At 39.3% G+C, this 23,323-nt stretch overlaps 1 protein-coding gene across 1 annotated transcript in view; it reads right to left on the bottom strand.

Moving 5' to 3' along the window:
- adarb2 (adenosine deaminase RNA specific B2 (inactive)) overlaps window positions 1–16,047 on the bottom strand; it is a 209,755-nt gene extending 193,708 nt beyond the window's left edge. The window contains exon 1 of the mRNA XM_051881743.1: window positions 13,865–16,047. Coding sequence (XP_051737703.1) covers window positions 13,865–13,937 — 73 coding nt within the window. The 5' untranslated portion in view covers window positions 13,938–16,047. The remainder of the gene's footprint in view (window positions 1–13,864) is intronic.
- Between the last annotated feature and the right edge of the window lie 7,276 nt (window positions 16,048–23,323).

The following is a 23,323-nucleotide window of genomic DNA, read 5'->3' as shown; positions in this document are numbered from 1 at the left end:
AATTTCCTTGAGAGGTGGTCAGAGATGATAGGCCTACTTGTTTGTTTGTTTGTGTGTGTGTGTGCGTGTGCATGTGTGGACAAAATTGGGAAAAAAAAAAAAAAAAAGTTAGCTAAACATGAAAAAAAGCCCATTAGGAAATGTCCTTGAGAAAGTGTGTTTTAAAGAGACAAAATAATGGCTCTTATTTACTAATAATTACAAAAAAAAAAAGAAAAAAAAAATAGTAGGCTAAATCATGCGCAGGATTTACTAATTCATTCCCTCGATTTATAAATCTTGCGCACAATTTAATAATTCGTTCCCTCGATTTTCTAAATCGTGCACGCGATTTATAAGTCAAGGGAATGAATCATTAAATCGAGAGAATGAAATCAGTACAATCAGTAAATTGTGCGCACGATTTAGCAAATCGTGAGAACGAAATAGTAAATCGTGTGCACGTTTTAATAAATCGAGTGAACGAATCAGTAAATCGTGCGCATGATTTAGCAAATCGAGGGAACAAAATAGTTAATTTTTTTTTATTTAAAATTTGATGATTATTCTTAGATATTGTTTTTTCTTCTGTATGTGGTAACGCATTTAGTGTATTTTTATATTTTATTTATTTATTTATTTTTTGTTTGTTGTTGTAAAAAGAAAGAAAGAAAGAAAGAAAGAAAGAAAGAAATTCGAGTGAATGAATCAGTAAATCATGCGCATGATTTAGCCAATCGAGGGAACGGAATAGTAAAATGTGCGCACAATTTACTTTTTTCCCCTTGCGTGTCATGTGTGGGATTCAGTATCAGTTGTTCCTACATTTTTTTTTTTACAAGTTTAGAAAAAAAAATAAATAAATGTATGAAACTTCATGATTTTGTGAATCACGATTTGTTTGTGAAAATGTTTGTATGCAGATTTCACACACAAATTCATACGTATGCAAGGTTAGTAAATGAGACCCATTGTCTTAGAATTTAAAAACACAGAATCCAGCACATTTTCAAGCTTCCTTGTTTTTAATTTGTATATGCTAATTTAAAATTAATTAGCTAAAACCTGCTAGTGCCACCCCAAAAAGCCAGGTTAAAAAAAGACATTTACCTGAGAAGGTGATAATTGAGATGGAGAAAATTTACAGGTTATTTTATTATTTTTTTTTTTTACTTTTTACAGAAGGCATTGCTTATTTTCACTTCTTTTATCAGCTGCACCTAAGTTACTGCACTTTCTCTTTGAGAAATTTAATACATTTTGTGTATGCTTGGATATTACCGAAGCAAAAAAAAAAAAAAAAATCTACAGTACCTAAAAACACCAGCACAGGCACAATCTCTCTCTCTATGGCAACACATCCTCTCGGTCCTATAAGCCTGATATCACATGTCGCCTGGGGTTCGGCGTATCCATCAACCTCCATCGGCTGACCAGACACAGCTTTGGAGAAAACCAGGTAATTCAACCATGGAAAGCACACAACAAAAGAAAGTGTTGCTCTCTAGTACATAAAAGCCGTCCTTCCTAACTCCTGGCAGCCGGTACGCAAACAACAAGAGAGCAAATCTCACCCCGAGAGAGTGTCAGAGTGTCTCACTCTGTGTGAAAACCAAATACACTCTGGGCTATCACACGAAATAGATGAGTAATTCGAACATACAGTGTTTGAATACAAATACAACCAGAAAGCTGTTCAAATCGGACCTGCCTGGAAACTAACAGGCCTAACACACAGTAATGTGAGGAAGAAGGAATATCACAAAGATAAAAAAATAAAATGGAAGAAAAAAAAATAGAGCGAGTGCAAGAAAGAAGAATTAGAATAGACAAAGCTAATGCACACCAAGGTTTTTTAAACACCTTTTAAAGGATTTGCTAGATAAGCCCGGTCTCGGCACGTGGCCCCTAAAGCACGCTGAAATCGATGGATGAAGGCAGCTTTACTGGAGGCTATGAGGAAGGGAAACGTTATTTAAAGGCGGCGGCGAGTGGAATGATGAATATGAAATAGCGTCATATATTTTCACTGCTGCTATCAAAGACAAAGCAAATCTCTCATATTGCATTCACTCAGGCCTGTCGCAATAATCATATCTAAATAATACCACAACCAAGACAGACATATGCACAAGCAGGGATGTGGTCACTGTGCTTAAGTGCTAAATAAGCGTTTTATGGGGAATGTTGTTACTGAGATTCATGGATTACTGCTCTCATGTGAGGTTCACAAAAATAAAGCTGACAATTATTATAATCTAAATCCACACTGATCTATATTTTGAACATAAATATTTCATTCTACTGGAATGGTTGACTGAATAGATCATCTAAATCTGTAAAATCATTCAAACACATTAAAAGCATATCCTGACAAGCTTAAATGGATAGTTCACACAAAAATGAAAATTCTCTCATTATTTACTCACCCTCATGCTTTTCCCGATGTACCCGACTTTATTTCTTCAGATAAACACCAACAAAGATTTTTTATGAAAATAGTCCATCTCTGTGAGTTCACATAATGCCAGTTAAATATTTTAAAACCACACACCGCGTTCGTGACGGTAATTCACATGACCCCAGTGGATGAATTGGTGTCTTCTGAAGCAAAACGATAGGCGTGTGTAAGGTGTAATACTAATATTTTTATATCTAATGTTGCTGTTTGAGCATAAAAAAGATCTGCAAGGCTACAAAGTCCACTCCAAAGGGAGATATTCACTTTGAAGGGTTAGTTCACCCAAAAATGAAAATTCTGTCATTAATTACTCACCCTCATGTCGTTCCACACCCATAAGAATTTCATTCATCTTCGGAACACAAATTAAGATATTTTTGATAAAATCCGATGGCTCAGTGAGGCCTGCATTGCCAGAAAGACAATTAACACTTTCAATGCCCAGAAAGCTACTAAAGACATTTTTAAAACAGTTCATGTGACTACAGTGGTTCAACCTTAATGTTATGAAGCGACGAGAATACTTTTTGTGCGCCAAAATAACAAATTTATCAAACAATATCTAGTGATGGGCAATTTCAAAACACCGCTTCATGAAGCTTTGAAGCTTTACGAATCTTTTGTTTTGAATCAGTGGTTCAGAGCGTGCATCAAACTGCTAAAGTCACGTGATTTCAGTAAACGAGGCTTCTTTACCTCATAAGTGTTTCGGAATTTCAGTGGTTCACCACTGGGGGGCGTGACTTTGGCAGTTTAATACGCGCTCCGAACCACTGATTCGAAACAAAAGCTTCGAAGCTTCATGAAGCAGTGTTTTAATGACAGAATTTTCATTTTTGGGTGAACTAACCCTTTATCAGAAAACGTTTTTTTTAAGAACTACAACAAACGGCTCATTGGGTCTACAACGCGCTTCTTCCGGATCTTGTGAAGTCACTCATTTAAATAATCCCTGCCCACGTAATATGCAAAAAAGGGGGCATGGCCTGGTTGATTCTCTCAATGTCGCCATGTCGAATAAAAGCTGTTTTTTTTTTTTACGTTTCCAAAACCCCTTATGTTTGGCCTTCCTAAGGTGGACGAACTTAAAAAACAGTGGATAAAATTTATTTTAACACTGTTCCTGAACATTATAACCCCAACGTTTACCTGTGTGCTGCACATTTTACAAAGGACAGCTTCCAGAACCAATGCCGCCTATACACAAAAGCTTCTCCTGAAAGATGGAGCAGTCCCCAATTTGTCGAGACAATCAGTTGTTTATGGATCATGACGTGCAAGTATGTTTTATTATTTGTTGTTGTGTGTTTATTTAACAGTAACCACGCTACGATGTAAACAAAGGGCATTACAGTGTTGATGTAGTGTTTAGCTAAAGAGCTCTCACTTTTGTAAGACTGTTCCCCAATCCTTAGGAACTTACCACTCTCACGATCACAAACATTCTCAGGGTCTGAATCGGGCTCAAATTGATATGGTCAAATTGACACCATCATTTATATTTACACCTGATGGTAAGGGGCGTGACATTTCAGGAATACGCTCTAAGCCATTCGCCAATCACAACACACTGGGCCAGCTAACCAATCAGAACACATTTCGTATTTTGGAAGGAGGGGCTTCATAAAAACAGGAACTAAACAGAGCGTTTGAGACAGACTGAGAAGAAAGGTGCTGCAAAAAAATGTAAAATATGTGAGAAATAATGCGTTTTTTTGAACAATCAAGCATAAAAACCTATTCTAGTGCATCACAAAAACAAAATCAAGACTTTGAAAAAGGGCATAATAGGACCACTTTAAACTCTTAAAGTCCCCCTGTAGTCAATCATTTTATCCCTTAAAACTCTTTAATCACCAAAATGACATATTTAAACGTTTTTCCTGTGAAAAAATTCTTCACGCATTAAAATAGCTTGAATGTAACTCTACATCCTCACCTTAGTATATGCGGATCAATGAATATGCAAGTTAGCCCCGCCTCCACTCACTCACACAGCTCAGAGATCCACTCGCTCAACTTACTGAGGTAAACGCTGCACAATGTTATCGCTCTTTACAACATCGGACACATAATGGTAATTAATATGATTATCCTTTTGCTTGACTACATTATCAAACAGCTAATGTTTGGCTAATGTTACTCAAACCATATTCCTGTTTGCCATGTCAGAGTCAGACAGCTGCCTCCTAACAATCAGTATCCTTACAAATTCTCAGAACATCGGTGGAGAAAGGCATATAGCTTATCATAACATCGTAATGCACATCATACACCCGCTATATTGCTAAATCCACACAATTTTTCATATCAACAGAAAAATTTACCAGGATAACCTGGCTTCTCTCGAGACTCCCCTGCTAGTTCACCGTTAATGATATGCTAAAGCCCACAGACACATTGACGTGATTGCTAAATGCAAATAATAAAGTGCTACTAGCCACATAGTAGTAGTTTGTTGGAAGAAATTAAAATGTTTACAAGGGACAAGAAAATGCTTTCAATATCTTCTGTTACTGATATCAAAAGCTGTGCATCAAACCAAAAATCTACAATATTTCAGAGCAAAATCATCTGTCAGTGGGTAGCAGCTATCCAAATAAGGCAGATGCCAGTATGACATGCTCCCGTCCTCAGAAACATGAACAAATCTACAAAAAGCAAAAGAAAACACAGCCTACACTGCATTAAATAGGGGTTTATTTGCAGCATGGTTTGTGCAGAACACAATGTGTTTTGTGTGGTGAATTATTGGCTGTTGAAAGCAATAAACCATCAAAAGTCACATTTAGTAAGCATTTTCACTATGTAATGTTGTTATTTGGCATATAAACAATAAGAACTTTTTTGTACGATAAACAATTTTAGTACTGTGTTGGGTCGCCACTTCATGTGCAATGTAAAACCAGGGTCCTGTAACAAAACAATATATATAAAAAAAAAAGAAAAAAATCAAGTGCATGCATAATAACATTAATAATAAACATAATAAAAAGTTTCAGCATTAGAATTAATATTATTATTGCAAAGCTACTGATTTCACAGTATTAGAAGTCTTTGTGTCAGTAGTTCTCGCTCGTGGGCATTGTTAATTGATTTGTGGCCCACATAGCAGCGCGGTGCTCGTTTTCCAGGCAGGAGGTATTTATGGAGATGTGCTTGTGCTGTCAGCTCTCATAGCCTGTAATATTATTACTCTGATCATCTGATAACTGCTCGCAGCACAATCACGAGTGGGCCGGCAGAGCAGCGCATGCCAGTAATATGTTTGTGTACTTTGATTATCAATATGTTTCACTTTAATATGAAGGACAAGAGTATGATTAATAAACTGAGCTATACTGTAGTGATGAAATAACAATAATAAACCACCTGATGCATGAATTAGTCAATCAAAGGAAAGGATGTTTCTTTTTACTTCTAAACGAGAATAGAATCATGCATTCTGAAAGAGTTACACATTTAGAACTAACACCGTGTCCTAACCAGACACAAAGTGATAAGATTCCAGCGACAAACAATTTGTCTGTCCACACCAGACGCAACACGACGCGCCAATCAGAAGAGCGCGTGGGCAGGCTCTCTCGACAATCTCCCGGCACTCGCAATGAAATGGATAAGTACATAATCAAATTTGTGAATATTACACCTTTTTAACATTATTGAAAATACATACTGAGTTACTGAAACAATCTTTGTCATAGAATACACTTGTCTGTTCACAATGAGTTGACCGTTTAAACATTTTTGTTTCCATTTATTTATTTTGAAGATCTGAGGTGAATTGTCCATTGTTGCTTTCAGTACGGCTATAAAAGACACACAAAATAATATTCAAACTCACATTAGACGATTTTAACATTAAATAAAGCATATAAACAGTACCTGAGATTTTTATTGTCATACTTTGTGTTGTTCCAGCTGCGACGTCGCTACAAAAATAGAAACCGTTTCTAAAATAGAATCATCGCGTGTCGCCGTCGCGGCTAGTTAGGACAAAAACTCTGATTAACATAGAAAAGATACCTTTTATCGCATGTTGCGCCAATATTTTTAATTTTTTTAATGCTTTTGAAAGCTTATGCTCAACCAAGGCTGCATTTATTTGATCTAAAACACATACAATTGTGAAATAATATTGCAAATTGAAATAACTGTTTTCTATTTTAATATATTTAAAATATAATTTATTCCTGTGATGGCAAAGCTGAATTTCAGCATCTATTACTCTATTTCTTATTATTATCAATCTACATTGTAACTTTTTTTTTTTTTTTTTTTGGAAACCATGATACGTTTTATTTTCATACATTCCTTGATGAATAAAAAGTTCAAAAGAACAGCATTAATTTGTAAGATATTTTTTGTAACAATGCAAACTTTTCACTTTATCAATTTAATGTATTCTTGCTAAATAAAAGTATTAATTTCTTTATTATTATTATTATTATTATTATTATTATTTATTTATTTAATTTTTTTTTTAATCTTACCACAAACTTTTGAATGGTACTGTATATAAAAAAAGAAGCTACACAAAATGATGTTTAAGGGTCAAAGGTCATCACAAATGGTGGTTTGGATGTAATACCACAGACTGAATGGTTAAAAATAGCTTTTCACCTTTATCAAAAAGTACGTTTATTTGTTATCATGAAATAATATGAACCTAATTTCATTTAAATTGTAATCTTATTAAGAATAAAATGGCGTAAATTAATATGTTGGCCACATAACATCAACATCAATTGTTGAATAATGATTTTTTGGTCCCACTTTATATTAAGTGGCCTTAACTACTATGTACTTACATTTAAATTAATCATTTGACACAATGCACTTATTGTGTACATACATGTTTTACATTGTACTTATATTTTAAAAACAGCTGCATGTAATTACATCTGTAATTAATTTCTGTAATTACATTTATAATTACACTGTTGATCCTTTACTTGCACCTTAATCCACCCTTAAACCTACCCATACCACCAATCCTGTCCCTAACCTTACCTGTATCCACCTCAATAGCAGCAAAAGTGTTTTGCTATACAATATGAACACAATAAGTACATTGTACTTATTTTTTGATGCAAGTACATGGTAGTTAAGGCCACCTAATATAAAGTGGGACCTGATTTTTTTAATAATGAAGCTCTAGATTGTTCTTCCTGTCCCATGAATGTTTCTGACACGGCCTCACCTCAATTAGACGGTTATCTCAACAGCTCATGTGTGGTATTGAGACATTTCCGCATAAAATTTGTATTTTTATTCTCACTCCATGAACTTTAAGCAGAAATTCAAGAAGCAAGTCTCAAAAGCCAAGAGGGCCTATTAAGAGATAATTACTAATTATGCTAATTTGTAAAGTTGTGCTATTTCTTTCTTTCGGTCATTTTATCGACAGTCCCTCTGGAGGAAGCCGAAACCGTTCAGTGTTAATATCTTTTTTTTTTCTTTCCCCTCCCCAGCCAAACGCACTGTGGAGGACGCCGTGTCCTAAACCACAGAATATTTCACGCTTAATCAGGGAAGTGTCTGTGAATTGAAACGCTGCCGTCACACAGGTCTCTGGTTGCCGCTGGTGACGACCTTCATTAACTTCATAAATGCTAGCGGTGTTATACCGGCGTTCACCAAAAAATTTCTTATCACCAGCGCACACAAAGAGGAGAGTGTAATGAAGTAGACTCGGGACAAAAATTATGTTTACATCTGATTACGGCTAAATGTGTTTCCTTTTCCGGTGCAACCGATTCGGGATGTCTGGATTATGCCCACGCTAAATCTTCATCCTCAATCAAATCATATCGGCCACGAAGAGAATATTTTTTTTCTGTATATATAGTAGAATATAATATAAAAATAAAGGCTTAAATAGGCTAAAACAGTGTAAACATGTTGTCATTAATTGCTCTAGACAGTTTAATTAAATAACACTTTATTTTAGTGTCCTTGTTACACATTACATGTACTTACTAGGTTATGACTACTGTAACTACATGTAGTTAATTATTATTACCCAGTACTTAATGTGTAATTACACTGTAACAAGGACACCTTAAAATAAAGTGTAACCACACCTTGCATTGCCTTGAATTAGAGAACAAGGTACAGAATCAGATGGACAGTTGCATTTGTGTTCCCAAAATTCAGACAGATCAAGAACAAAATTCATACGGAACACATAAACAATGAGCAATGCCAACGAAAAGACAGAGTGACAGTGAGAAAGGCTACATAACTACTTTCTGAACTGGCCTACAGGGAATATGTGTCACAATGGAGACCGGTTTGACTCTCCGCTGGCCGCGTTACTGCCCTCTGACCGTATCGCCACAACCGCTCGACCGTCTGCAGCTCAAGATGCGAGTGGCAATTACTGCACCAATTTGACACCATGTCTGTCAACATTCACACACATCAGGACACACTGTTAGAAATACAGTATTACACAGTAAAAGCAGATACATTCATAGACATGTTGGATTACAAACTGTAGCATTTTATGCATTCCAATAAACTAAACAAAACACATGATTTTAGCTTTCATTCAGTTACTCTGTCAGAGAAAGCACACTACCTTTGAGAGAAAAAAAAAAAAAAAAAAAAGAAAAAAAAAAAGTACTTATTATGGAAATAATACTTTAAAAGAATATACTGTGCAAATAAGTGTGAACTGTAATGTTTTCAGACACTCAATAGTATGTTAATTGCAATTAAATGAAAGCGTATTATAGTATAAATTTATAATAAATGCAATTAGCTGAACTCTAGAGTGCTTTTTTTTACCTGCTTAAGAAGGACTAAAGTTCATCTTCATATGTAATTTCATAATTACTTATATTGTCTACGACATATGGTTCAATTCTACTGCTGAATGTACTGACAAGCATTTATGGTAAACTAAAATATATCATGTGTGGCATATACTATGTAATTTATACTGAAACTTGTATTTCATCTAGGGCTGTTAAACGATTAATCGCATCCAGAATAAAAGTTTATGTAATATATATGTGTGTGTGTATTGTGCATATTTATTTGTATTTATAAACACATACATATACATGTATATATTTGAGAAAATATAAAAATCATTAAATATTTTTATATATTTTAAATTATATATAAATATATACATGTTAATATTTCTTTATATATATATATATATATATATATATATATATATATATATATATATATATATATATATATATATATATATATATATATATATATATACACACACACACACACACACACACACGTGTATATGTTTATAAATATAAAATAAATATGCATAGTACACATACATATATTATGTAAACACAAACTTTTATTTTGGATGTGATTAATCATGATTAATCATTAAACAGGCCTAATATCATTTAAATATATTTGTAATTCCACCTTTTCAATGATAAAGTTGCAAATTAGTACATTTAAAATAAACTTGTCAGATAACACACTACAGTTAAAATTATAATCAAGTATTTTAGTATGTGCTTTAAAATGTTAGTCAACAAATCAAAATAAGTAATAAGAAAAGATTATTAAAACATAATTAAAAGTGTATTTTAAAACATTTGACATTATTACAAATTGCACTTTGTTAAAGATGTAAAGATATAAAGGAACAGCCATGAAAGTGTACTTTCTGAATCACCAAAATGGCCTTTTATTTCATTATTATATCTTCAAGTACAGTTTTTCTTAAGTACACTGCTAGTGCACATTCAATACAATTAAGCGCACTTCTTTTTCACAAGGACATCCTTCACAGAAAGCACACTATCCTTTGTGAAGGTAGGTGAGGTTTTACTACACTCATTTCGCAAGAGATTCAGGGGTTAAGTAACTGGGCTGTGGTTAATTCACACCGGAACCAACTAACAAAACGAACCCCTCCGCTACGAGCCACAGCGGGGCAGCCGCACACTTCAGCAATGACTAACCTTTAACAAGTTCAGAGCTAAAAGTAGTTCTACTACACCAAGGCATTGGCTTCTCTAATACTGTATTATTTAAAACCTCACATATGCTGTGGTTTGCATCTGTCATGTTTGCTGATAACTTTGAGGTAAGCAGGTTAACATCTAAGCAATTCCTCAACACACACTTTCTCGTTCAAAAGGATTCAAGTACCAAGTACGTAAGGTTAAAAATAAAGTACATACTTGATGGCAACTGCCCCAGTTTGAAGGATTAATCTCTATTGTTTGCATGTGTGTTACCTCAGTAACCTCTGCTAACATTACCGCTACGCTACAATGGCGCGCAAACAAAACGACATCAGGAGCTAAATCTTCTTACGTGCGTTTGAATACACATTGGTTTTAATGCACTGGACATTCTGTAATAATCTGAAGCATTTGCTGAGGATTAGACTATGTCGATATAATCCAGGAACGTCGCCCTTTTGCCAGGAAGACAATAAAATGAATTGTTTCGGCTTTCAGAAAAATGAGTGTTCATTAGAACGAGAAACTGTATTATGTTTTCATCTCCATTATGAGAGATTAGATGAGAGAAGTTAAAACAATCTGCTGACGTTATCTGGTTTTATGTGATTAATTGTGTCTGAATTCCCCCGAGTAAAGTGTATTGTCCCAGCGGAAATGAAAATCTTTCATTATAATGATAATGATGATGAAAAAGATAAACACACAAAAAAGAAATGGTGATTGGTCTGAATAATCAACCTGTTATAAGCCTTCCGCCGCTGACCAGGATGCACACTTTCTAGCATGTTTTCCTAGTTTTCCTTCTGTCCAGTACCATCACTTCCCATTAGCTCAGCTGATAAATTAGCCATTCAAACACACATAAGTGCACGCACACACTCTTATGCTCTCCTCTAATGTTTATATGCAATGCTTAATGTTGTGTGACCAATTCTGCCATTTCCATTATGTAAATATATTTGCCTCGGTGTTACACTACAACTATTGTCTACGTTCCCACAATTGCTTGGGCTATTAATACTCTGGGTTACAGGTCAGACCGCAGTTGTCCACAGACATCAGTGTGTGTATTGCACAACGCTAATGCTACTTCATGGAATGACTGAACACTGCAGGCCACAGGAATAATTCCATCAAAACGTCCTCGAAAGCAAAACCAGGAACAATTCCTTCATCGCATACTACCTAATAACTATTCACTATTTCAATTTAGAAATAATAATGATTTATTTACAACTCTTGCTCTTGCTTACTATAAAAAAAAAAACATTTTCATGATTTGTTATCACAACATTTTTTCTTTTGTCAAATCAACTTCAATAATTAATATGGTTCAGATAACAAAATATTTTGAGTTTCTGTTTATTAAACCAACCGCCTTCATTGTATTAACTCCAATGAACTCAAAATTAAGGCAACCAGGTAACTTACTTTTTTAAGTTAAACCAACAATTCTTTTTTACAGTGTGGGTTTTGCAAATTTCAAGATGCAACGCAGATGTTATTAAACTCAAGGTAAATCCATGTCCATTTGCTAGTTAAAGGCAAAAACTGACCGCGAGTAACGTGACTGATCAATACCGCGCTATCAGCCCATCCAGCCCACGGCCCCGTGAGCCTCTCGGGTCACACGATAAGCGGTGATGGGGTGAAACGCACCACGCAAACCTGTCACAGCAAAGGCAGAGGGGTTTCTGAACCTGACCGCCATCACACACACACCTTCATTTGTTACCAGCCACCAAAGTAACATGAGAAGCAAGTGTGCCTGCCGTCATTCAATCACATTACACTGCTGGTCTCATTACGTTCTGATGAAATTTCAGAGTTGATAATGGAAATAGAGCTAGTGCAACTAATTTCCCTAAAAATGCTTGTATGAAAAACAGAAAATTATTCTAAAATCTAGCATTATTATTATTATATTTATTAACTCTAAAAAGAGCCATGTAATACATGCAGACTTGAGTATTTCCATGCTTAATAGATTTATGGCATACGAATCATTTTGCTAGACTAAATTAATTACTTTTGTATATTCTAGACTATACTAGAGCTATTAAGAATACGCTAAAAAAGAATATACTAATAATGCCATTACAAAACGCCAATTCTTCAGCAGAACTATTACCTTCAGGAACTATTTCTGTATGATCTGACAGTTTAAATAACTTTTGTTGGTGTAAACTAATCAGGTGGAGTTGGTCATTTTAAATTATTTTTCTTTTACTTGAATAAAACCAGGTAATTTAATTTAGATTAAAAAACTTTTTTTTTTTTTACAGTGAAAACGTGTTATTTCTATTCAATCTGACCTTTAAGAACGACTTTCATTTAGTCATGTAACCTCATGTAGGCAAGTTGAGTCAGGCATGTTAATAATAAATTTAGTTGCTACTACATAAAGTGCATTTTTCTTTTGCTACCTGACAAATGGTGTATCTGTAACTGTACATAAACTCTATATAAAGCTTGGTAGCTGGACGTTTGTGTCACATTTTTCTTTTTATTTACTCATACTTTGTACGAAATTTCATACATATTGTGTAGCTATAATTTTACACACTGTAAACAATATGAACCCATCTGAAAATTCAGTTTCAGCTTAATTGCTGCCTAAAATTTAAAGTAAAATCAAATCAATTAGTGTTACCAAATGTATAACCTACACTTTTTAACCACTTTGAATTTAATTAATGATGACGAAAGTAGAGTTTAAACTCTTGATTTTTGAGAAATTGATTATGGATGGAAATAATAATTCTCTTACATCCATAAAGGCTTTTTTTTTTTTTACAGTGAGTTTACATATAATTACAGTTTAAACTGAAGAATGTTTTGTCAGATAACCTAATAAATTCACTTTATGTGGTAACATCTAAATGTATGATTTAATATGACTGAAGGTTATTAGGTTGCAGCACATAAAATCATTTTAAATGGTCAGATTGAGTAGAAATAACTCCTTAAAGGTAACAGTGCCTCGTCATAGTTATAGTTTCTATATAAATTCTCAAAAACTACAAAAATTCTATTAATGCGCAGCAGTCGTCACAAGAGACTGAAAAGGTCAAATAACATTACAATCGCAGCATGTAAATGAGGTCAAATCTTATAGTTGAGGTTACGACAAGGGCAGATATGAGGACCGTAAATACTGGATGCACAGACAGAGAAATAAACGGTGAGAGCGAGTCTTTCCTCTCGCGAGCGTGAATCAGTGCGCATCTGAACCGAGCTGTCATATGTTTACACAAACTTGACAGAGGAACGATGCTGATGCGACCGCGCGCATCAGACACAAACACATGTACAGACATCCAGACTGCGCAGTTACGCTCGGTACTTAATGCTGCATATTCCAACCAGTGTGCGCGCGACCTCTCCGTTGTTTCGGCTTCAGTGGGGGAAAGCGTTTATTAAGAAAACGAATAATGACTGGAAGAAACTTTACCTTTTCGCTTGGACCTTCTCCTCCTCCTCCTCTTGAACTTGCATTTGACTTGGCTGCTCGGGACCGATGCCATGGTGCTCAGATTTTGGAGAACTTGTTCTGCTTGATGTTTCTGAAGTTGCTCTGCTGCAGTTGCGCACGCGGAACGCTCCGGGAATATCAGCTTCGCCCTATTCCGTCTCACACTCTTCTAATACGCTCTTGATAACCAGCTAAAAGTGCCGCTCGTCTGTCTGACTGTGTTTTGAGCTTAGCGGACCGCCGCGTCCTCCTCCCGCGTGAGAGCGCGCGTCTGGAGCTCCTGCGCCTCTGCGCTTTTTGGCACCAGCCACTTTGAATCCAATCATGCAAGACGCGTGTCTATTTGCTGCCGCAGATTCTAATTAGAGCCAATCATGAGAGTCCTTGCGCTCTGACATCACGACCGATGACACACCCCCATCCCATGCAGGCGTGCGAACTCAGCCTTCATTTCTGAATGAGTGATGACTTGATGCGCGCGGATGAAAGGACAGACAGGAAGGATGAGATGTGGCTGGGACAGCAAAAGTTGCAGAAATACAGTATGTAGTGTGGCTTTGAAAGTTCGAGAGCATTAGTGAAAATGGTTCTGTTTTCTTTTTTTATTATTAAAATGTACTAATTACAAATTATATGATTAGCATACAAATTTGAGATATTTTCCATTTTACATTAAATAACTTGAGCTGCAAGGACTCCATAAGTTTGTGATGATTCTTCCAAATTCATGATGACTAGTGATAGTAATTATTGTGGTAATAGTAAGTTATTGTTAATGTTATAATGTATGTGATAGTGTTAATATTTTTTCATGAAAGTTCCTATAAAGTGGCACTGAGAAAGTCTGTAAAGGTTAAAAACCCTTGGGTTAAAGGAGTGTTACGAATGTGGAGGAATGTGGTTTGCAAAATTGGCTGCTCCCCTCCACAGGGATTTGAGCACAAGAAACTCCAACTCAAACAACATTTGTGACAATTTTGACACTGTTTTTAAATAAATAAATTAAAATGGAAGACGTGGCATTCAGACTGAAAAGGATTATATATAAAAAAATAAATTAAAAAAAATAAATAAAAATGTGTTAAAAACTACTGTACAGAAAGTGTGTAATTTGAGTTTGTTATTTAAAGTGGATGAAATTCCTGTGGGAGGAGTTTACTAATTGTAAACAGTACTTTGCAGAGATGGCAAAAATACACACATCCTTCAGTCAAGTAGAAGTACAGATACTCATGTATAAAAAGACTGGTAAAAATTGAAGTACAGACTACACTTTTTTACTCAAGTTAAAGTAAAGAAGTATGGGCTCTGACATGTACTTAAAGGCTTAGTTCACCCAAAAATGAAAATTCTGTCATTAATTACTCACCCTCATGTCGTTCCACACCCGTAAGACATTCGTTCATCTTTGGAACACAAATTAGGATATTTTTGATAAAATCCGATGGCTCAGTGAGGCCCCCATTGACAGCAAGATAATTAACACTTTCAGTGCCCAGAAAGTTACTAAAGACATATTTAAAACAGTTCATGTGACTACAGTGGTTCAACCTTAATGTTATGAAGCAACGAGAAAAAAATTTGTGCGGCAGAAAAACAAAATAACGACTTTATTCAACAATATCTAGTGATGGCCGATTTCAAAACTCTGCTTCATGAAGCTTCGAAGCTTTACGAATCTTTTGTTTCGAATCAGTGGTTCGGAGCGTGTATCAAACTGCCAAAGTCACGTGATTTCAGTAAACAAGGCTTCATTACATCATAAGTGTTTCGAAATTTCAATGGTTCACCACTCGGGGGCGTGACTTTGACAATTTGATACACGCTCTGAACCACTGATTCGAAACAAAAGATTTGTAAAGATTCTAAGCTTCATGGTTTTTGAGGAAAACACTCCAGGATTTTTCTCCATATAGTGGACTTCACTGGGGTTCAACGGGTTAAATGTCAGTTTCAGTGCAGCTTCAAAGGACTCTACACAATCCCAGACGAGGAATAAAGGTCTTATCTAGCAAAATGATCGGTCATTTTCTAAAAAAAATAAAAATTTATATACTTTTTAACCACGAATGCTCGTCTTGCACTGCTCTGCGATCCACACGCATGATTTGTTTTTTTTTCACACACATGATGTAATCAGCGTGTACAAACTGAACGTGCAAAGATTAAGCCAAACGCCCTTTACAAAAAAAGGTAAAACAATGATATCGGACGATTTTAAATTTGAGGAGAAAATTAGGTTTTTTTTTCCCGCCCTACCGCAGTACTTTCTACCTACGTCACGCGTGACCTTTTAACGTAATGCGTGGCGCATCACAGAGCAGTGCATGACGAGCATTTGTGGTTAAAAAGTATATCTTTTTTTTTTTTTTTTTTTAATGACCGATCGTTTCGATAAACAAGACCCTTAATTTTCATTCAGAAATAAACTAATCCTTTAATAATGATGTCCTTTAGCATACAGTATTTTGAGTGATGACAGTAGGCTAATGGGCTGCTACTGCTAGCAGATTAATGCTTAACTATGTAAACAAAGACAAAACTACAATACCTATTTACAAATAAAACAGACCTGCACTTAAAGTCCTGATAAGATCAGTAATTTTGCCTCTCTGCTTCACCTGGGCGCTTCCAATCCATTCTCAAGTCTCTCAAATCGATTACTCTAATCGAAAGAAATCTTTTGGCGGAGGCGCGTAGCGCGCACGAGCCGAATCGTAGTGTTTGCCAGTCAAGACTAACCAATTCATGCCACCAAATACAGATTAAAACTAAAGTAACGAGCCTCATGTGAAAATGTAAGAAGTGGAAAATACAGATATTTGTGTAAAAACATAAGGAGTGAAAGTAAAAAGTTGTTAGAAAAAATAAATGAAGTTAAGTAAAGTACTAATACCAGAAAAATCTACTCAAGTACAGTAAGGAAGTATTTGTACTTCGTTACTTCTCAACTCTGGTACTTTCCTGGTAATAGTTGACACCTTTTTGTTTTATCTTTACATATAGGCTATAAAATTACCAAGTTTCTTCATACTGGAACAACTATTATTCTATCACAGAAGTCTTGTGTTAAAGTATCTCTTGTGGTTATACTTTCAAAACTGTGTATTTTGAGATTTATTCCAGTGGAATGCCTTGCACCATGGACTATCATTAAGTGAATTACTTTAGGCATAAATTTTCTTTGTTTTTACTAGCTGAGAGACAAGCTGAAATTATTTTCTGTGTAAATGACCACATTAAACAAAACCATTAATTGTTTAAGTTTTTTTGTTCCTCGTCTTTATAACTTATAAAACATTATAATTTCAGAAATTTGTATTGTTTTTCCAGAAAATATCAGGCTACTTTTCAAACATCTATGGATAAACATGTCCATACAATTTGTCAAATAGATCCTACAGCCCTCTCTTTTCAGAGAATATTCATGAGGCTACACTCTAAAAATGTTGGGTTAAAAACAACCCAAGTTGGGTTGAAAATGGACAAACCCAGTGATTGGGTTGTTTTAACCCAGTGATCGTGTTAAATGTTTGACCAACATGCTGGGTAGTTCCCTTTCATGGGAACATCGACGCTGCGTTGAATCGCATTGGGATCACCTCTGCGTGATTACGTCTTGAAGCACTCGTGAAATCGAACCAATAGTGTGACGGGACGTCAGAGCGGGTGACGTCACGGACCAGGAAACTATAAAGCACCCCTGAGAACAAAGAACGCCAGCTTCTGTGTCTTCAGCAGCGCTCTGTGTTTTCGTGTGTCTTATTTGGTGTTGTCTGTCCGCTATACATACAGAAAACGAATATCTCTTCGTCCGAGGACAAGAGCAGATTTTCGTTTCACCAAGCACTTATAATATAATATATATATATATATATATATAAGTTAAGACACTTATTATGGCGACAAGCAAGCAGCAGTTTGTCAAGTGTGTTCCTCCCTGCCCTCGCTTCATCACGGGCGGGGATACACACGAGATGTGCGTTGCTTGCTTGGGAGTGGAGCATGCCCAGGCAGCTCTCGAGGGAGCTGTCTGCGTACATTGTGAGAAGCTAACTCTCCGTATACTCCGTTCACGCCGGGCGTTCTTCGACAAAGAGAAAGAAGGCGCCGCGGCGAGTGTTCCCCAGGGATCGGGTCCCGCTGCTGCTGAGGCACAGCGACGGCTTCATTCCTGGGGTTCACAAATGGATCTGGTGGAGGGGTTAGAGACGGGCCCAGCCTTATCTCGGCCCTCACCTGCCAGATCCAGTGTCTCTCCCCTGGTTGTGGAAGCACGCGCTGCGGTTTCTTCCCCCAGGAGAGAGGCACCGGCGCTTCATCTATCCAGCTCTGAGGAGTTGGATGTGATGAGCGTCGAAGCTGGAGAGGAGGTCTCGCCATCCTCATCTCCAGCATATGAGGAGCTGTTGGAGGTTGTGACGCGGGCGGTGGCCAAATTAAATATCGACTGGCCAGCCGAAAGACCTGAAATGCGGCAAAAGAGCAAGTTAGATGAGCGCTTTTTGCCCGCCCGGTCACAGCCTCAGCGTCGGGGATTGCCGTTCTTCCCCGATCTCCACACCGAGGTGTGGAGATCGTGGCAGAAGCCGGCTCAATATAGAGTTTACAGCCCCCAAACATCTATATATTCTAACATCGTGGGGCTGAAACAGTATGGTTATGGGACGATGCCCCGGGTTGAAGAGACGCTCGCGGGCTATCTCTCGCCTGAGTCCGCGTCGTCCCTTAAATCCCCGACGCTGCCCACCAGGCCATTACGTACAACATCGGCCTTGGTGGGCAAAGCTTATGCCTCAGCAGGTCAGGCTGCAGCCTGCTTACACACAATGTCGATCCTGCAAGCCTACCAGGCCGACCTGCTGGGGGAAATTGACGAAAGCGGTGAGGCGAGTTTTGAGACCATCCAGGAACTGCGAAAGGCCACCGATTTAGCTCTCCGGGCCACCAAGGAGACGGCAAAAACAATCGGCCGTTCTATGGCAGCCCTGGTGGCCACGGAGAGGCACTTATGGCTAAATCTTTCTGACATTAGAGAAAGAGATAAAGGCGTGCTGCTAGATTCACCTCTGTCTCCCCTGGGCCTCTTCGGCGATTCTGTCACCTCGGTCGTCGAGAGGTTCCAGGAGGCCAAAAAACAGTCAGCGGCCTTTCAAAAGTTCCTCCCTCGCCGCTCTCTCCCTGCCGAGGCTGCTGAGCGGGAGCAGCCTCGGCCATCTACCAGCTCCTCATCTGCGCATAGAGCGCAGCAAAAACAAAGTGTCGCCACCCGTGCTCCCCCGCAAAGATCTTGGGGACCGGGGCGGGCGACGCAGTCGAAGCCTTCCAAGGGTAAGACAGATCTGCGGACTGTCATTATCTCTAGGAAGGCTTCGAAGAAGTCCTGACGCCAGGCGCACAGGACTTCTGAGGGCAGCCCCCTCCGAAGAGGGTCCTGTATTAAGATCTATAAAGTTAACCCCTCTTCGGTGCCCTCAAGGGGCCGTTCTGCCAACCCTGCCACCTTGTGTGCTTCAGGGCGCAGCGGTCCCCACCGACCCTCCGAGGAGGGTCGGCCAGCGTCTGATTCGGCTGTTCTCTGCCGGTGCGCCGCTTCAGGGCGCCGAATCAGATGCTCAAATAACACCAGAGGCCAGCCTCGAGAGGCTGGTTCCCTTAGTAGAATTTCTAGAAGAATGGAAACGTCTTCCCAATATTTCTCGATGGGTGCTGCTCACAATAGAAAAGGGTTACAAAATACAGTTCGGGTTTCGCCCGCCTCAGTTCAAAGGGGTCCTTCCTACAGTGGTGGGTCGCGAGCAGTCTCTGGTTATGGAACAAGAAGTTATGACACTCTTGCAAAAAGGAGCTATAGAAAGGGTTCCTCCTCCCAGCAAGCAGTCAGGGTTTTACAGCCGTTACTTCATCGTTCCGAAGAAGGATGGAGGGTTGCGTCCTATTCTAGATTTGCGCATGTTAAATCGTTCAGTGCAAAAGCTCAAGTTCAAGATGCTTACACTCAAACAGATCACTACACAGATCAGGTCCGAGGACTGGTTTGTGACAATAGATCTGAAAGACGCTTACTTTCATGTGTCAATCCATCCTTCGCATTGGAAGTTCCTCAGGTTTGCTTTCGGGGGCGAAGCTTACCAATACAAGGTTCTTCCGTTCGGCCTGTCTCTTTCACCCCGCACCTTCACGAAGTGCGTGGATGCAGCTCTGGCTCCCCTGAGACTCCAGGGCATCCGCGTACTAAATTATATCGACGATTGGTTGATTCTAGCTCAGTCAGAGCAACAAGCAGTTCAACATCGAGATGTAGTTCTGTCACAAATGAGAAGGTTAGGGCTGAGACTCAATGCCAAGAAGAGCGTACTTCTTCCAGCACAAACTTCCAATTATCTAGGAGTAGTCTGGGATTCCACCACGATGCAGGCACGTCTGTCTCCTGCTCGGGTGAATGCCATTCTCTCAGCCGTGAAAGGGGTGAAATTAGGCCAGTCACTCACTGTGAAACAGTTTCAGAGACTGTTGGGTCTGATGGCAGCTGCGTCCAGCGTGATACCTTTTGGCCTGCTGCACATGAGACCCCTACAGTGGTGGCTCAGGACCAAGGGGTTTTCTCCGAGGGGAAACCCTTTCCGCATGATCAAGGTCACGCGGCGATGCCTTCGTGCCTTAGTTATGTGGAAGAAGCCTTGGTTCTTGTCCCAGGGACCTGTGCTGGGAGCTCCTTGTCGTCGCGTAATGCTAACGACGGATGCGTCTCTCACGGGCTGGGGGGCGATCATGAGTGGTCGCTCGGCTCAGGGTCTTTGGGAGGACCATCATCGTTCCTGGCACATAAATCGGCTGGAAATGATGGCGGTATTTCGAGCACTCAAATACTTCCTCCCAGACCTTTGGGGCCACCATGTGTTAGTTCGCACAGACAACATGTCGGTGGTTTCCTACATCAACCATCAGGGGGGTCTGAGGTCTCGCCAGCTGTGCAAGTTATCCCATCAGATCCTCCTGTGGTCCCAGGGGAAGCTTCTCTCTTTGAGAGCAGCTTATATCCCAGGGCATCAAAATGTGGGGGCAGACATCCTGTCGAGACAGGGGCCAAGGCCCGGGGAGTGGAGACTCCACCCCGAGGTGGTGGAGCTCGTTTGGAAAAAATTCGGTCGTGCAGAAGTCGATCTGTTTGCCTCGAAAGAGACCTCTCATTGCCCGTTGCGGTATTCCCTGACCCATCCAGCCCCGCTGGGGTTGGATGCCATGGTACAGGCGTGGCCGGGGCTGCGTCTGTACGCATTTCCCCCGTTTGCTCTGCTCCCAGGAGGATCTCCTGTCTCAGGCGTGCGGCACAATAATTCACCCCCGCCCGGAGTTGTGGAAACTGTGGGCTTGGCCTCTGAGGGGGCCGAGCTCATAGAATCCGGTCTCTCAACTGAGGTTGTGGAGACCATACTCCACTCCAGAGCTCCGTCCACGAGAAAACTTTATGCATATAAGTGGAAGCTGTTTGCTACTTGGTGTAGCCGATCTCAGGTGGACCCGTTCCACTCATCCATCAGTCATGTACTGCAATTTCTCCAAGAGAAATTCTCGGATGGCCTATCCCCTTCTACATTGAAGGTTTATATTGCAGCTATTTCCGCCTATCATGCACCTTTGGGGGGCATTTCTGTGGGAAAGAACCCCCTAGTCATACGTTTTCTCCGTGGTACCCAGAGGCTGAGGCCTGCTGTGCGTACAAGAACTCCGTCCTGGGACTTGGCTATTGTATTGGAAGGGTTGGCTGCGGCTCCCTTTGAACCTTTAGAGGAAGTATCTGAAAAGTTCCTCACTCTGAAAACTATATTTCTGTTGGCTATATCATCTCTCAAAAGAATTGGAGATCTACAAGCACTTTCTGTTGCTCCTTCATGCTTGGAATTTGCGCCTGGAATGGTCAAGGCTTTCCTGCATCATAGACCGGGGTATATACCCAAGGTCCCCACCAATGTCCCGGGGCCCATTGTTCTGCAGGCCTTTTGTCCTCCACCCTTTTCAGATGCGGATCAGGAGAAACTAAATCTGCTATGCCCGGTGAGGGCTTTAGACACTTATGTCCACAGAGCTGCCCTGTGGCGCAAGACCGATCAGTTGTTTGTCTGTTACGGGTCCCCTAAGAAAGGGGGCCCAGCGTCTAAGCAGAGAATGAGCAAGTGGGTGGTTGAGGCCATCTCTCTTGCCTATGAATCGTCCGGACAGCCTTCACCTTTGGCTGTCCGGGCACACTCCACCAGAGGTATGGCTGCTTCAAAAGCTTTGTTCTCGGGAGTTCCCATCAGCGAGATCTGTGATGCGGCTGGGTGGTCATCTCAGCACACCTTTATTAGGTTTTACAACCTTCACTTGGGCTCCACTCCGGGGTCCGCGGTGCTCTCGTCCCAAAGTTAACAGGACAGGCACTTGGTCCTATGGCCTAGTTGGGATAGGGTTCCCAATGCGATTCAACGCAGCGTCGATGTTCCCATGAAAGGGAACGTCTCGGGTTACGTCTGTAACCCTGGTTCCCTGAATAGGGAACGAGACGCTGCGTTGCTCAGCCATACTCCCTGCGCACCTGTGAGCGTCTGCTTCATCCACATCAGAAGCTGGCGTTCTTTGTTCTCAGGGGTGCTTTATAGTTTCCTGGTCCGTGACGTCACCCGCTCTGACGTCCCGTCACACTATTGGTTCGATTTCACGAGTGCTTCAAGACGTAATCACGCAGAGGTGATCCCAATGCGATTCAACGCAGCGTCTCGTTCCCTATTCAGGGAACCAGGGTTACAGACGTAACCCGAGACGTTTTATTTAACTCAACTATTGTTTAAAAATTACTATATGGCTGGCTGAAAATGAATCCAAAATAGGTTCTAAATTAAAAATCAAACACATAATTACTAGAGGCAACAATAATAATCAAAAGGTGGACATTTATTAATAATGTTTATTGTTTAATTATTATTAATTAAGCTTACTAATAAATGTTAATTTTCAACATATTTTGGGTCCATTTTAAGTGAGCAATATAGTCATTTTTAAACAATAGTTGAGTTAAATAAAACTATGTAGCAGGTTGGGCAAACATTTAACCGAAGTTCTAGGTAAAAACGACCCATTTGCTGGGTTAAAACAACCCAGTTGCTGGGTTTGTCCATTTTCAACCCAACTTGAGTTGTTTTTAACCCAGCATTTTTTTAGAGTGTACTTTGACATTTATGACAACAAACTTGGCAGAAGTTGCTTTCAGGGCCCCTGTGAAACTCTTTCAAAAATGCTGCGTCAGAATGTTGACATCCTTATGCGTGACCTGCGTCTGAAGCATGTGTGAAATCACTTCAATCTTATTGGCCAACAACAGACCCGTAACAGATGACGGCACATCCGGAAGGATACCTGGACTAAACGTCATTAGCTTTTAAATGGCTGAAGTAAGTCACT

Source organism: Ctenopharyngodon idella, chromosome 23 (assembly GCF_019924925.1).
Source record: "Ctenopharyngodon idella isolate HZGC_01 chromosome 23, HZGC01, whole genome shotgun sequence".
NCBI lineage: Eukaryota > Metazoa > Chordata > Actinopteri > Cypriniformes > Xenocyprididae > Ctenopharyngodon > Ctenopharyngodon idella.
Note: the sequence above shows the minus strand (reverse complement) of the source record. Positions and strands in the feature narration are given on the sequence as shown.